The sequence below is a fragment of the Sphaerodactylus townsendi genome, linkage group LG05 (genome assembly GCF_021028975.2).
Source record: "Sphaerodactylus townsendi isolate TG3544 linkage group LG05, MPM_Stown_v2.3, whole genome shotgun sequence".
Taxonomy (NCBI): Eukaryota; Metazoa; Chordata; class Lepidosauria; order Squamata; family Sphaerodactylidae; genus Sphaerodactylus; species Sphaerodactylus townsendi.
Genome location: NC_059429.1, coordinates 126,841,124 through 126,856,605, shown reverse-complemented (window position 1 = coordinate 126,856,605; position 15,482 = coordinate 126,841,124). Strand labels below are relative to the sequence as shown.

At 46.0% G+C, this 15,482-nt stretch overlaps 1 protein-coding gene across 1 annotated transcript in view; it reads left to right on the top strand.

Moving 5' to 3' along the window:
* The window catches only part of LAMA5 (laminin subunit alpha 5), a 280,376-nt gene that overhangs the window by 162,410 nt on the left and 102,484 nt on the right, over positions 1-15,482 (top strand). Inside the window, 6 exon segments of the mRNA XM_048497913.1 lie at positions 94-223; positions 10,518-10,660; positions 10,749-10,855; positions 11,859-12,012; positions 12,916-13,076; positions 15,175-15,283. Of these exon segments, the coding sequence (XP_048353870.1) occupies positions 94-223; positions 10,518-10,660; positions 10,749-10,855; positions 11,859-12,012; positions 12,916-13,076; positions 15,175-15,283 (804 nt within the window).

Below are 15,482 nucleotides of genomic sequence, written 5' to 3'. Positions count from 1 at the left end.
GCAGCATACATACAGATGGTAAAGCGTAAAGCGCAGTTAGATTCGGCATCTGACTCGCGAAAGCAACTGACCAAAGCTTTTTGTCTTTTGCAGAGTAAAGTCAAAGTCACCGTACACGTGCAGGAAGCAGAACTGTATCTCTTCCATGTCATACTGAGATACGTTAATTCAGGAAGTGCCACGGCGTATGGCAAAATTACAGCTTTTCAGCCGCGGCGAAAAGGTAAGGACAGAGGCATATCTAGGGAAAATGTAGTTCGGTGCAAAATGTGAGTTTCCCCCACGCACACCCTCCCCCACCACGACCAAACAACTTTTTTTTTTTGTACCAGGTCTTGAAGTCAGTGTATGGACCCAGGAGGAAGGGGTATGGGCCAAAAATTTTAGTAACAGGTTCCCGTGGTGGTAGGATTCACAAATCCGTATGAAGTGCCAGCGGGGCTCAGCGTAAAATTTTTACAGGGCAAATAAGTATTTCCGGCTGCGTGGCATCCCTGGGCAAGGGCTGTGGCAAGGAAGCATCTGCCGCCAGTACCGGTCCTTGGGCGGCACGCATGCACGCAAGCGCAGGCTGCCATACATCACGCCTGTGCAAAATTCTATGAATGCTTCAAGTTTCTGCGCGCCACCGCTGCTGAGGGAGGAGGCCGTAATTCAAGGCAAAATATGATCATGCAAGCAAAATCACCAGTTAGGTGAACCTCTCTCGGCAATAATACAAATAAATAGTAACTTCCAATTTTGGAACCGTAGTGAGGACCCGGTGGATCCCACCTCTGGTGTAATCCTTTACTTTCAAGGAACAACCAGGCGCCAGCATTTCTGCAACCCGTGCTTGCAACAGTTCCTGGGGACATTACTATGTATGACTTCACCAATACGGCAGCGTGTGTATCTCAGCCCGCCATGCTCAACGTTTCTTAGTAACCCCCTCTCGGCACGCATTTACCAATTAGTAACCTACTCTGGGAAACCGCAGGTGAGTTCTGCTTGATCCTAATTCCAGTAAGTAAGTGATTTCTTCCACCTCTCCCGCGACACTAAATTAAGCTGCAGTCAGGGGACATTTGACTCTGAGGTGCCCCTCTGAGCAGGTACGCTTCAAAATGGCGTAATCCCCAAAGACCTTCCCTACCATCTGTATGTGTGTGAGTAAAGTGCTGCGATTCACATATTACATGGCAACTCTGCAGATCGATTTCCTAGCGCGTAAAGTAGATTTAACAGGGGAAGCCTGCTCTGCATTCCGCGGGTGGGTCTCTCGGATCCAAGTTTAACCGGGGCCGACCCTGCTTAGCTTCTGAGATCTCATGAGCTCAGACTAGCCTGGGCCACCTCCTCCTAATTCAAGTTCTTGTTATAGTCTGTCTGCAAACTGTTTAACATCTGGTCAACAGCCAGCCACTTATTTTTTCTTCACATCATGTTTTCATTGCCAATGAAATCAGAACAATTTTTCTACTTGATAGAGAATCGTGGCCAGGATAACAAGCGCTGTGCTTTAAATTTCAACTTGGCTGCTGCTTTTGAGATGTTAAGCTAAGTCAGTGGTGGCGAACCTTTGGCACTCCAGATGTTATGGACTACAATTCCCAATTGGCCATGCTGGCAGGGGCTGATGGGAATTGTAGTCCATGACATCTGGAGTGCCAAAGGTTCGCCACCATGGCGCTAAGTGAGTTTCTGTTTTGTGTCAAGCCGGAAGCTCAATAAGTTTGCCATTTTCTTCTCCCAGCAGCCTCTCCACATATTCATCGCCGGGTTGCATTCTCATAGCCGCCTGCAAAAATAAGCAGTGGTTCTCAACCTTCCTAATGCCGCGACCCTTTAATACAGTTCCTGATATTGTGGTGACCCCCGACCATAAAATTGGTATATATAAAATATAAAAAGACTGTTTTCTCCGGGATGGCCCTAGGCGACCAATATTAAAGCGGCTGTTTCACCCCTTTAAAGGGGTCCCAAACTCGCAGGTTGAGAACCGCTGACGTAGAGCCGAGGTCCCAGCCTCAAGGATAAGTGAGCGGATAGTTCAGATTATCCGCTGGCTTAATCGCAGGGCATTACAGTAGCAGCTTCCTCTGCAGCTTGTGCCTGTGGTGTCTGGCTTCTTTAGGACTGGGGGCTGACATTAATCTTGCCCTTCTGTACCAGCCTGACAACAAACATTCTGGGTGAGGTAGATGGGGCTGAGAGAGCTCTGAGAAGCTGTGGGATCAGCCCGGCGGCCACCTCAGCCGGCATGCAAGTGGGAGTGCACAGGCTAATCTGAACTCCTTAGATAGGCCTCCCACAGCCTCCAGCGTGGGCGCAGTAGAGAGCTGGGAATCAAACCCGGTCCCTCCAGATTAGACACACGAGCTCTTAACCTCCTACGCCACTGCTGCTCCTTTAGCCAGTCATTTTTGGGGTTTTTTTGGCAGATCTATCAAAGCCAAAAAAGTCCGCCAGTATTGTTTCTAGATTGGAGCAATACAACTCCTCCGCGTCCTCAGTCTGTTTGAAAATGCTGACTCATCCTGGCTGCAGAATTGCAGCAAAGGGATAGAATACAGGCTCCGGAATGTCCTCTTTGGACGACAGGTGGTCGTGCTCAGAGAAAGGCGCTCCCTGCAGCTCAGCTTCGTTTTGGCAGGCTTACTGGTTCCCAAGTTGCATTTACTTGGAAAGGCGAGTCGGTGCACCCATAGGAAAAATGGACCTTTCCCTGCCTGCCAACTGGAAAGGCAGAGAAGCAGCTTTGAGTGGCCAATGCCTCTCCCAATATAACTCCCAAAGAGCTCAGCTGGGAACAACTGGCTCGTAATCCATGACCCTGAAAGCATCCCTCTGTCCTCAGCGAGGGCCAGAGCTTTTTTGGCCTGGTGCCCTGGCCTGGTGGAACATGCTGTCAACAGAGACAGATCCCGGCGGGATCCTGCTCAATCCTGCCGGGTTGTGTGGTTGAGACAGCAACGGTTACATCGCTCCCGGCCTCCCTATCCTATTCTGCTTATCCTTATTACATTGCATTTATGTTGGCTTCAGCAGGTTCGTCCTTCCCAGTCAGTCACCGCACCGGGATAACTTCAAACACCGTGTAAACACGCTATGTTGTTTTAAGCAATCGAGGGCATTCGTGTAGAGGTTTTAATTCAACCCGCATGATAAGTCGAAAATCTCCTACTCTTACTACAAAAAACCGGGAAAACTTATTGACTCAAGCGTATAAGTCGAGGGGTGGGAAATGCAGTTGTTTAATTTGCAAATTTCTAAAGAAAAGAGATACTAATAAAATTACATTAATTGGGGCGCATCAGTAGGTTGTAAATGTTTTTAAACATTTATTTCAAAGAAAATGCGTAAACCAGCTCTGCAAGTGGAAAAGAGGATCAATAAAACAAATGTGGTCCTCAATAATAACTTTAAAAGTATTAAAACCTTGGCTTCTTTGTGTAAGGAAGTGCCTTCGGACAAATGGATCTTAGGAATAAAAACTGGAAATGAACATTACGGCCTGTTCACTCAGACTCAAAACTACCCCTGCTTTTTTAAAAAAATAGTTCATTACATTTTAGTGTATGATATTTTTGCAAAATTGCACATGTATGAAAGAGGGTGCCATTTTAGAAATATCATTCACACAACCTGCCAGGGGAGGAATGTTTATGTTAGCAGTACCAACATTTCAGAGTATCTTTAGGAGATCCTCCTGATGATACCACCCAGGTTTGGTGAAGTTTGGTTCAGGGGGTCCAAAGTTATGGACCCTCAAAAGGGACCCCCATCTACTATTTATGGACCCCCATCTACTATTGGACCCCCATCTACTATTAGCTTCCATTGGAAACAATGGGGGATGGGAACACCCACTTTGGGGATCCATAACTTTGAACTCCCTTAACCAAACATCATCAAACCTGGCTGGTATCAGCAAGAGATTATCCTGATGGTACCACCCAGGTTTAGGTTAACAGTTCCATGGATCCAAAGCGTATGGACCCTCAACATGGGCCCCTCGATCTTACTATTAGCCCGCATTGGAGTCAGTGAAGTATTCAAGATCCCTTTTGGGGGTCCCAATCCTTGGGAACCCTGAACCAAACTCTTTACCAAACTTGGCAGGCATCATCAGGAGTGTCACCAGATGACAACTCTGAAATTTTGGTGCAATTAGCCCAAAAGCCAAAGCTTTGAAGGCCACAAGCAAATAAAAAATTAAAACCCTAAAATATTTTTTAAAATACAGCTGACTCGTGTATAAGTCGATTTCTTTCAGCTAATAAAATGTGCTGAAAAACTCCGGATTCTTTATACACTAGTATATAATGGTGAGAACCGATTTGATTGTTTTGATGTTGGCGCCATATTAGATTCCTCTTGCATACACTTGTAAATAGGACTTCTAAGCGTAATTTGCCCAGCAATTACCACAACAAAAAACACCACCAATTCCCTGCCGCCAGGAGCAAAATTACACAAACTCTCGACATACTCACCAATTCCACCAAACGAATTGAAAAGTGAAAATAAGCGTACCACTGTCTAAAAACAGCTATGAACAGTTGACAAGAACATGTAAAAGTTGAAGCAAAAAAAAATACAAACCACTAATAATATATATACAAAGAAAATACAGCTGTATGCATAGGAACAATTATGATCTCGGAATTCTTTTTGTTTTTACTGTGCAATGAAACACAGATAGAATTTAAAGATACAGTCCTTTGTTGTCAGACAAAAACGTCTCATTATAGCGAATGGTGTTTTAGAATGCCTTATTCTGGATTTTTTTTGCACTCCTAAAGAAGTTGTTAGATGCTGTCAGCCAAATCTAATCTGGAAAGGGTGGGACAAAAGTCTAATAAATAAATAAGTAAACGGCTAAAATACAGCAATTCTGCCCTCCTTCACAAAGCGGAATTAGACATCTATGGACCTAAAAAGGGAACCGTTTTCTGTAAATCTTTGTTATTGAGTCACTTGGAGACCTTGCTTACTTCAGTTTTTCCGCTACGCTGGACTGCTGCATCGGCTCTTTCAAAGACTTGAGCTTTCGGACGCTGCTTCGTGCTGTGGAATCCAAGAAGCAGCTCTGCCTTCTTCCCAAAGAGGCTTTGGACATTCTCTTTACAGTCCAAGGGCAGGCTGCACAGGTTTCCTGTACTTCCTCAAGCACCACCAGATTGGAACCGAGAGTTGTTTAGGCTCTCAAGATGGAGAGAACTTGGGCAGAAGGTGAAATTTGTGTTGCAAGGAAATGGCGGAAACTTGAGCTACAAACACATCCAATGTTGATCGCACCAATCTAGTTGCATATGTCGAGTGTTATGCTGAGATGCTCTTAGTCATGAGCAGCCATTCTCAATCAGGGTTCCGTGGTCCCCTGGGGTGCCGTGAGCATGTCCCAGGGGTACCGCAGCAACACTACTGCCCCCCCCCCCTCATTTTTGTGATGTCTCCCAATCGTGCTGAATAAGCGATATGGAGCTTCACGATAAGTAAAGCCCGCCAGAGAAAACAGTAACTCACCTCCCCCCCAGTGCTTCCCTTCACCCTGGGAGGGGAAGGTGGGGTGTGTGGCAAGCAGGAGCAATGCTAGTGACAAATGGAGGGTGGCGGCAGGGGTACAATTTGCGGATATGAAGCGAGAGGTCAACAAAGTACCCCCCGACCCTCGAAAGTGCCGCTGTGCCAACGGTCATGAGAATCAGAACTGGAAAAGATTATGTCAGCCATGTGACACAACCCTTTGCCGTAAGTTGGGATAACCTGGAGTAACACCTGTGTTTTAAAACTGCTGCCTTGAACAATAAGGAAAGATGGTGTATATTTTTAAGAATAAATCGGCGAAAATCAGGATGCGCCCGCATGCAAAACATAGATACCGCCGTCTTAGCCGAAGAATGGCCTCCCCAGCCCAGTCTGCTCAAATTCTCTGTCACCTTTCATGCACAGTGTGTGGTATGCAACAAGCTCAGATAACAAAGAAAGTGGGGGGGGGGGGTAGAACAGAAGCAGAAATGGGTGGGGGGAAGGCAAGCCTTAAGCTGATGCTAAGAAACCCCCTCCCCCCTCCACACACACATGTACATCATGAAAACCATACAGAGTTCAGTCTTCCAGTTTTACGATCTTTCTTCAGTGTCGTTCAAAGGATCCCCGGTTCTTCAGATTAGCCTTAAGGAAGATTTTGACAAGCCTTTTGACTTAGGAATTTAACTTAGCCCCCCAGCCCTGCAACACAAGCTCCCTGCTTTAAGTAAGCAAAAACCACGGGGACAGAATTTAGGTGGTGTGCAAAGAAGTGAATCGCAAAGTGAACTATAGCTTGGTGCCTGTTGCAATTTTTATTTATTTTATTTATTTGTTACGTTTGTCCCCCTCCGAATCTTGCAGAGGACTCAGGGCGGCTTCCAATAAAACATATAAAACAAAATAGTATAATAAATAATGCAAAAATATGTACATTAAAAGGCTTTAAAACAAGTCGCAGTAAATGACATAGCAACGAAACCATCCCTTTTTGTTTAACTGTGTTCCTCGTGCCGGCCGTGCCCGAACGTGTTCAATGGTAAAATGTCGTGGTGGAGATGCAGTTTAGCGGAACAGAAACAAAGGCTGCCGCTCAGTGAGTCAGAGTAACCATGCCCCATAAAATGATTTCATCGAGTGTTTTGGAACCTTGAATACCAAAAGAATGAAGCAGGAATGCGAAGGCTTGGGTCCTGTCTCCCTCTGCAGTTGTGGTGCTCTCAGACAGTTTTAATTTTTGAGAATTTAGGTTTCAGTGTTGATAGGTAGTGCTCTTTAAACCCTACATTTCTGGCAATTTTAAGGAGTCTCTAAAACGTCCAGCTTCTTGGCAACTTCAAATCCATATAAGCATTTTATTGTCATTGTGCACGCATTTCAACGGGAATTCTATGCGCAGCATTCCTCAAGGTACGGGCATCACTCTTCAGAAGATCATTCGCCACCCTGACTCTCACTCTCTTCCACTCCATCCCCATACAGCCCTTCAAAAAACATATCAATACTACGAAAACGTTTTACTGGCGCTTCTGGCATAGCCACAGCTCTAGAGTAGAAGCTGTCTCTAAGCCTCTTTGTCCTAGTCTTCCTGATAGATCTGCATCAAGCCTTCTGTCGGATGGTAAAATGTGCCCGCAAGAGAGTGTGCTGGATGGCATTGGTCCCTCAGAATATGCCTTGGGCTTTCTCTAGGCTCTTCCGAATTATAGAGTTCTTCCGCGAGCGCAGAGAGGGCAGCCGATAATCCTCTCTGCGCGCAGGTGATCACCCTTTGGAGCTTCTTCCTATCTGCCCATATCACTGTGCAATTGGAGAAATCCATATACAGATTTTGTGAGACATGATTAATTTCTCTATAAAGGCAGCGGCAAAAGGACAATTGCGAGTTTTCCATTCAGTTGTTGTTTCCTTAACAGTCTCAGAGGCTGTCTGTTGTGGGGAAAGGAGTTTGTCAGCTGCCTTGAGTTCCTTACAGGAGGGAAAGGTGGGGTATAAATCTAAACTCCTCTTTTATATATGTGTACATGACTGAGTGAAAGGAGCGTGAATGGACCAGAAAGCCCAAATGTGGCGGCCAGAGACGGTGCTGCCGCCGCTCTGCCTCCAGAGGACTTCAAGACAGCTACTTGGAATTCCTCCATTAGGCCAACCAGGCTTATGCCACTCTTTTTGGGTTTGCCTTTCCTGCCAGCGTAGATGCCACTGGGCAAAAGCACTGGCGTATTCCTGTGTCAGTTCCAGGAGCTGCTTCGTCCCCTACCCCAGACTGGCCTGTTACACCCATGGGCCACCAACCTCATAGCTTCAAAGGGCGCTTGGACAGACGGTGGATGAGAAGTCGATTCATGGCTACTTCAATCTTGATCCTCCTTGATCTCGGTATCGTAAACGCCTTAGCAGACTCTGTGGTGCTCGGGAGCAGCAGCAGCAGTAGCAGAAGTCTCGTTTTGTAAGATCCTGTATGTGCGCCTCCTTAAAGGCAACCTTTCCGGAAAATACTTGCAGAGTAGCAGAGTGCTGGACTAGATGGACTCTGGTCTGATCCAGCAGGATAGTTCTTAAGTTCTTAATCACATTCCCTTCTCCCCACAACAGGCACCTTGTGAGTTAGGTAGGGCTGAAAGCATTATTGTTGTTATTTGTAATATTTAGTTGTACAAGAGAAGAAGAAGAGGAGTTTGGATTTATACCCCCCCCTTTCTCTCCTGTAACGAGACTCAAAGGGGCTTACAAACTCCTTTCCCTCCCCCTCCCCCAACAAACACCCTGTGAGGTAGGTGTGGCTGAGAGAGCTCCGAGAAGCTGTGACTAGCCCAAGGTCACCCAGCTGGCGTGTGTGGGAGTGTACAGGCTAATCTGAATTCCCCAGATAAGCCTCCACAGCTCAGGCGGCAGAGTGGGGAATCAAACCCGGTTCTCCAGATTAGAGTACACCTGCTCTTAGCCACTACGCCACTGCTGCTCCTGGAAGTCGATCCCAGAATATCAGGAGGTTCCAACGCCAGGCTCGTCTTATGATGGGGGTCTCTCTTTCCAAAATGGCGCTTGCCGTGGTATTGTTATTACAGCGTGAGGGACGCGTTGAAAATTTGGGGATCAGCTACTGTATAGCCCTTTTTCTTTTTGCCATTCAGTTGCTGCTGGCTTACAGCAACCCTGCAGGGTTTTCAAAACAAGAGATCCTCAGAGGTTGTTTGCCATTGCCTGCCTCTGCAGAGCAACCCTGATATTCCTTGGTGGTCTCCCATCCAAGTACTAACCTGAGCCAATGCTGCTTAGCTTCTGAGATAGCCAGGACTATCCAAATCAAACTGTGTAATCCTTTACTTCCAAAGAACAACCAGGCGCCAACGTTTCACAGCTCCAGCCATAACATCCTGGACATACCCTGTTTCCCCAAATATAAGACATCCCCTGAAAATAAGACGTAGTAGAGGTTTTGCTGAAGTGCAAAATATAAGGCATCCCCCGAAAGTAAGACGTAGCAAAGTTTTTGTTTGGAAGCATGCCTGACAAACAGAACGCAGAAAAATAAGACATCCCCTGAAAATAAGACATAGCGCAGTGATGGTGAACCTTTTCGAGATCGAGTGCCCAAATTGCAACCCCATACCCACTTATTTCAGATTACAAATTTGCCAACACAGCAATTCTGAGGTTTTAGTTTAGAAAAACCCGTTATTCCGTGGCCCGCCATTCGCAGGAGCAAGCCGCGAAGCCAACCGCGTAACGCTTCAAATGGGTGAATCACGATCCTAGGAGGGTTTACTCAGAAGCAAGCCCCATTGCCAGCAACTGAGCTTACTCCCAGGTAAAGGACCATGCCCAGGCCAGCCTAGATGCATGTAAGTGGGTGCAGTGTGATTTTTCAAATTCCCTCCCAAATGATTGCAGAACTCTTTGTAATGCAAGTGCCCACAGAGAGGGGTCTGAGTGCCACCTTCAGTACCCAGCTATAGGTTCGCCAATCACTGACATTAAGGTAGCTGCATCTCTCGGAGCAAAAATTAATATAAGACACTAGTCTTCTATTTTCGGGGAAAGCAGTATTATAAGGATTTCACTACATTAGCAGTGTAAGTGTATTCAGAATACATATGAAAGCGTGGCGGGATTCCTGGAATTAATTGTCAGTTTCAACGGTTTCTTGGTTTTGAGATTAATCATGGCACACAATTGTAAGCTCTCTTGGTTAGAGATGTTCCTTTCTATTATTTTCATTTTGCCATTTGGGTTTTCTGGTCCATTCAGGGTCCTTTCACTCAGTCACGTACACATATGTAGAAGAAGAGTTTGGATTTATACTCTACCTTTCCCTCCTGTAAGGAGACTCAAGGTGGCTTGCAAACTCCTTTCCCTTCCTCTCCCCACAACAGACAACCTTGTGAGGTAGGTGGGGCTGAGAGAGTTCAGAGAGAACTGTGATTAGCCGCAGGTCACCCACCAGGAATGCAGGAGTGCAGAAACAAATCTGGTTCACCCAATAAGAGTTCACCACTCACATGGAGGAGTGGGGAATCAAACTCGGTTCTCCAGAGCATGTCTACCTTCTCTTAACCACTACACCGCGCTGGCTTTCAGGAAACCCTTCTTAGTGATCGACAGGGATTACTTCTTAATGATGCCATCCCATGTGGTTCTGGGACGGCTTCCTCTTTCCCCCACAAGACTGTGTACCTCTGAGTTTCCTCACCAATTTACATGTGTGTTTGTGTGTGACCGTAAAGCTGGGGCAGTTCTATGTTTAGGGTTGACCTTATCACCTGTTGATGGAATCCTGAGTGTAAGACCGTGGGAGGGTTTGCCCCAAGAACTTGCTGAATTACTGTGACATTTTTCCCACTGCTTATGTGCCCTCTTTCCATGGAGACTGTGAAAACCGCAGAGGGTGACATTGAAGCTAACCTTCCACTTTTGGGATTCATGGGTGGTACCTGGTTAGAGTTTGTTGTGGTCCCCTCTAGGCCCGACTACAAGCAGCCGTTTTGCTTTCCCTGCTCCAGGTACGGAACAGACCAAGCAGATTGTGTTTGTGCCCAGCAAAGAGCCGGCGTTTGTCACGGTCCCTCGGAACAGCTTCGGCGAGCCTTTCGTACTGAGCCCCAGCGTGTGGTCACTGGTCATTGAAGCAGAGGGGGTCCTGCTGGTAAGGACCGCTCTCCCCCTCATCCTCCCCATGACCTCAGACGAGCCAGGAGAGTAAATTGTCTTGACCTGTTGGCCCTTTGTTTCAGGATTATCTGGTCTTGCTGCCCAGTTCGTACTACGAGGCTCGCATTTTGCAGCTGAAAGTCTCGGAACCTTGCACCTACAACCCGTCTCCAGAGCAAGCTGGCCAAAAGTAAGATTTTCATTCAGGTCTTTGTCACAATGTACAAGGGGCAGCAGTGGCGTAGTGGCTAAGAGCAGTTGCACTGTTGTCTGGAGGAACCGGGTTTGATTCCCAGCTTTGCCGCTTGAATTGTGGAGGCTTTTCTGGGGAATTCAGATTAGCCTGTGCAGTCCTACACAAGCCAGCTGGGTGAACTTGGGCTAGTCACAGCTTTTCGGAGCTCTCTCAGCCCCACCCACCTCGCAGGGTGTTTGTTGTGAGGGGGGAAGGGCAAGGAGACTAAGCCCCTTTGAGTCTCCTATAGGTGAGAAAGGGGGGTTATAAATCCAAACTCCTCCTCCTCCTCCTCCTCTTCTTCTTCTTCTTCTTCTTCTTCTTCTTCTTCTTCTTCTTCTTCTTCTTCTTCTTCTTCTTCTTCTTCTTCTTCTTCTTCTTCTTCTTCTTCTTCTAAATGCGGTATGCAACGTTATGTTTTGCTTTCTACCATGATATGTGAAAGCAGTAAGACTTTTCCAAGTATCTTCTGCTGAGAAAGATCCACGGGCCTTAGAAAGATGTGAGAAGAGGCATAACTGTGTCATCTTTTTTGTGGCTGTTTCATTTTCCAGTTTTTGCCCCTGTCCCCTTACCAAACAAATTGACTCCCGTGATTGATGCCCTATTGTCTGCCCATTCTGGAGGCTTTCGTCTGCTGTGGCATTTACTTCCTCTGCCACTACTGCATGTGCAGGGTCAATATTTTCCACAAAGACTTTATGTGCCTAGAAGTGCTTGCAATAAATATGAGCGCTGCATCACAGGAAAGCCTCCGCTGCAGGCCAAGGGAAGCTCAAAGGGAATGATGTTGTAGGGTTAGTCGTTTTGTGGTGTTTGCTATGATGCCTTTTATGTGCAATGTGGTGTCAATGTGTTTTGCTTCTCATCAAATGCTGTTTCAGAGGTTTTCTCAGAAGAGCTGTTTTGCATTCTACCAGATGCCTCAAGACAGTTTCTGACTTTCTGTTCTTTTTAGCTGCCTGCTGTATAAGTACTTGCCTGTGGAGCAGTTTACTTTTGGGTCAGGCGAAGATGCTGTCTGCAGATGGGACAACAATTTACCAAAACCCTGTCCAAAGGAGCAGGTCGCTCCTTCGTACCCTGAAATGATCCTATGCAGTGGCAGCGATGTAAGTAGTTCCATTTGTGCAGCTGAATTGAAGCCTGTTACTCTGGCCCTTGTCCTCACTATACCTTTCCCTGGGTAGCCAGAAAGAATCTTCTTGTTTTTTAAGGTTGCGGCTAGTGAAGAATTATTGCACTTCTACAAGAAGAAGGAGAGTTTGGATTTATATCCCCCCTTTCTCTCCTGCAGGAGACTCAAAGGGGTTTACAATCTCCTTGCCCTTCCCCCCTCACAACAAACACCCTGTGAGGTAGGTGGGGCTGAGAGAGCTCTGAGAAGCTGTGACTAGCCCAAGGTCACCCAGCTGGCGTGTGTTGGAGTGCACAGGCTAATCTGCATTCCCCAGATAAGCCTCCACAGCTCAAGCGGCAGAGCTGGGAATCAAACCCGGTTCCTCCAGATCAGAGTGCACCTGCTCTTAGCCACTGTGCCACTGCTTCTAAGTCCTGTTCCACTTGTTTTTTAAGGTTAAGACTAGTGAGGATTATTGCACTTCTAAGTCCTGTTCCACTTCTAAGTAAATAAGCATAGGATAGCATTGTTCTGTTGGTTCTGATGAAACTTTTCCTTCTGGTGTGGTTTTGGGATGATCCTCATAGAGGGGAATACACAAAGTAAACATTGTGCTGGAGCTGAAAACAGAGACAACAACAGCTGTTAATTTCTGTGTTGCCTCCAGTTGTGGATCTTGGTCCATAAAATATGCCTTCACTTTGGTTCCGATGACATGGTTTCTACATGTTGGCTTCTACCAGAGTTTCCCCCCACCAAAAGAATTTCCTTGCATGAAGATAGTATGTCAGATTTGAGATTTAAGGCCCTAGAGGGCATATTTTAGTTCAAAATATCATGAACCTCAACCTGGCACCCTTTTTTCTTTTACATTTTCCCCTCCTCTTGTTCATAGGTGGAAGTTCAGCTACGGATCGCCGTTCCTCAACCCAGGAGGTATGTGCTCCTGGTGGAGTACGCCAATGCAGACCCCCTGCAGACAATTGATGTATCTGTGAGCTCGCCCCAGCACAGTGTTCAGTCAGCCACGCTTGCTGTGTACACCTGCGAATACAGGTATGAACCCCGATAGACTCAGTGGAGTAATATGCACCTGAGATAAAGTGCAGTGTAGACTTACTGGGGCTCTTTCCTTCTCACTGAGAACATTACTGCAGAAATAATCAGATTCATCGTTAGCCTGCCAGAGCTGATGGAGCAGTAATATATCTGGGCTAAAAGGAAACTGGGAAATAAATCTGGGAGTAGAGATAGAACGCTAGAGACCAGTTGCAAAACTGAAATATTCAAGACGGCTTTTCTTCCCAAGAAATGGGATGGTTTCGATGAAAGGGTTCACAAATTTACTTGGATAAATGATTGGGATTGTGGTCTATGCTGCTGTATATAGCTCATTATTAAGCAGAATCCTTTTAGGTAATTTCTGTAGCACTTCACATATTGTGTATTAATATTTATGCTATGCTTTGATTCTTTTTTGGGGTTTCCAGGTGTCTAAAATCCTAATGCAGTGTTTATTGATTGCCCCATTCTCCCCTGGGCTAGAGGACATGTTGTGGATAGTTCCCACCGTCCCATCGGGGAGGCAGGAAATGATTTTCCCCCCCTTCCTGTTGGGCGGGACCGCCCCCTTTTCCTCAGTTTCGCTCCTGTCTCCAAAGGGAGCAGATCGTGCTGATCCGGTGTACATAATTTGTCTGATCCAGTATACATAATTTGTCTTGATTCCCTGTGAGAAAGGCAGAGTAAAATAGTGCAGTCCTAAGAAGAGTTTCTCCAGCCTAAGCCCATTCATTTCAGTGGACCTAGACTAGAGTAGCTCTGCATTAGATGACATTGTAAATAATGTGTATAAATAAAAATCCAAGCAAAAGCAAGAGAGATCAGAGCCGCTAGCTGCAAGGTCGTCGTCGTCGTCGTCATATCTATCTATCTATCTATCTATCTATCTATCTATCTATCTATCTATCTATCTATCTATCTATCTATCTATCTATCTATCTATCTATCTATCTATCTATCTATCTATCTATCTATCTATCTATCTATCTATCTATCTATCTATCTATCTATCTATTAAGTAAGTAAGTAAGTAAGTAAGTACGTACACAGCCACCCCTGAAGGGCTCTGGGCGGTGTACAGATAAAAGCCAAACTACAATGAATACAAGATAAAACCAATAGACAACATAGCACAATGCGATGTTATGGGATGTAGTGATGTATTATGTTGATGCTGTACTATTATAAATCCAATGTCGGAAAGCTGTATGTATTATAGCTAGATTAAAATACTATGTTGGTTATTTATTCATGCCATGTTATTCACCTCCTGTTTATTGATGTTATGCTTTGTTGGCTACTATTGCACGTTATGATTATTGTTGATGTTATCCTGCAGCTGTTGTTCACCGCCCTGAGCCATTCGGGGGTAGGGCGGTATACAAATCTAATAAACCAAACCAAAATTCAATTTCAGTCCATTAAAAATTCCAAAATCAGCATCATAAAAACCCGATTTTGGGTGGCGTTGCATGTGGATTCTTAAGCAAACCAGTGACACTGTGGAATAGCATCCGCAGTTAGCATAGCTGTCCCCGTAATCCCAAGCACTGACTTTAACCACCAGCGATCCAACACATTGCTTGGAATACAACCAAGCACCATTTGTTTGTAGCCGTGCCCGTTCTCTTTTATAGTTGACTCAACACCCTGTGCCTTCAAGGCCTCACGTTCAGACCTGTGTTTGCATTTACTGAAGTTCAGTGGAAAGCACTTGCTGTTCCAATTCTCAGTATTGTACCGGCCAGTGGCAGAAAGCTGAGCCAACCCATCCACATCCTAAAAACAGGGCACGTTTCCTCTGGAAATAGCACAAGCATCCTGAGCCCCAGTGCTCAGTTTAGACAAACTGGGCAGGGTTTATGTGCATGACGGATTGGCTGCATTGTGCGGGGACTCAAGGTCTGATTTCAGGCTGCGACCTTAACAAGGAGGAAGCAAAGGTCTGGAATATCCATAGGAAGCGAGGCCCTTGTCATTACCCAAGAAAGACCGTCCTGCATTGCTGTGTAATAAGGCCAACAAGGGGGAAAAAGACATTTCTGGCCAGTCGAGGTTGTCCTTGAGCTGGTTTATTGTTTGTGTCTTGCAGTTTCCTTTGCCGAGGGGTGGTTTTAGATTCGCTGAATCGCTTGGCAGCTTTCGACTTGGCCACGCAGGCTACGGTTCGGCTCACTGCAGATCGAGCTCATTTCTTCCTGGTAGGTCTTCGAGGCGGAGCACAGCTCTGGCACAAAGCCACCCCTGATTGGTGAATTTAGATCACGTGTTCATATAGTGGGGTTTGAGTTTGAATCTTCAAAAGCGGAGGGCTGATGAAGCCAATTAATAGTCCCTGGGTTTCTAATGTGATGGCAATGGCAGGAAACGCGGGTGGACTTACTTCCTAGAAGAAGTTAG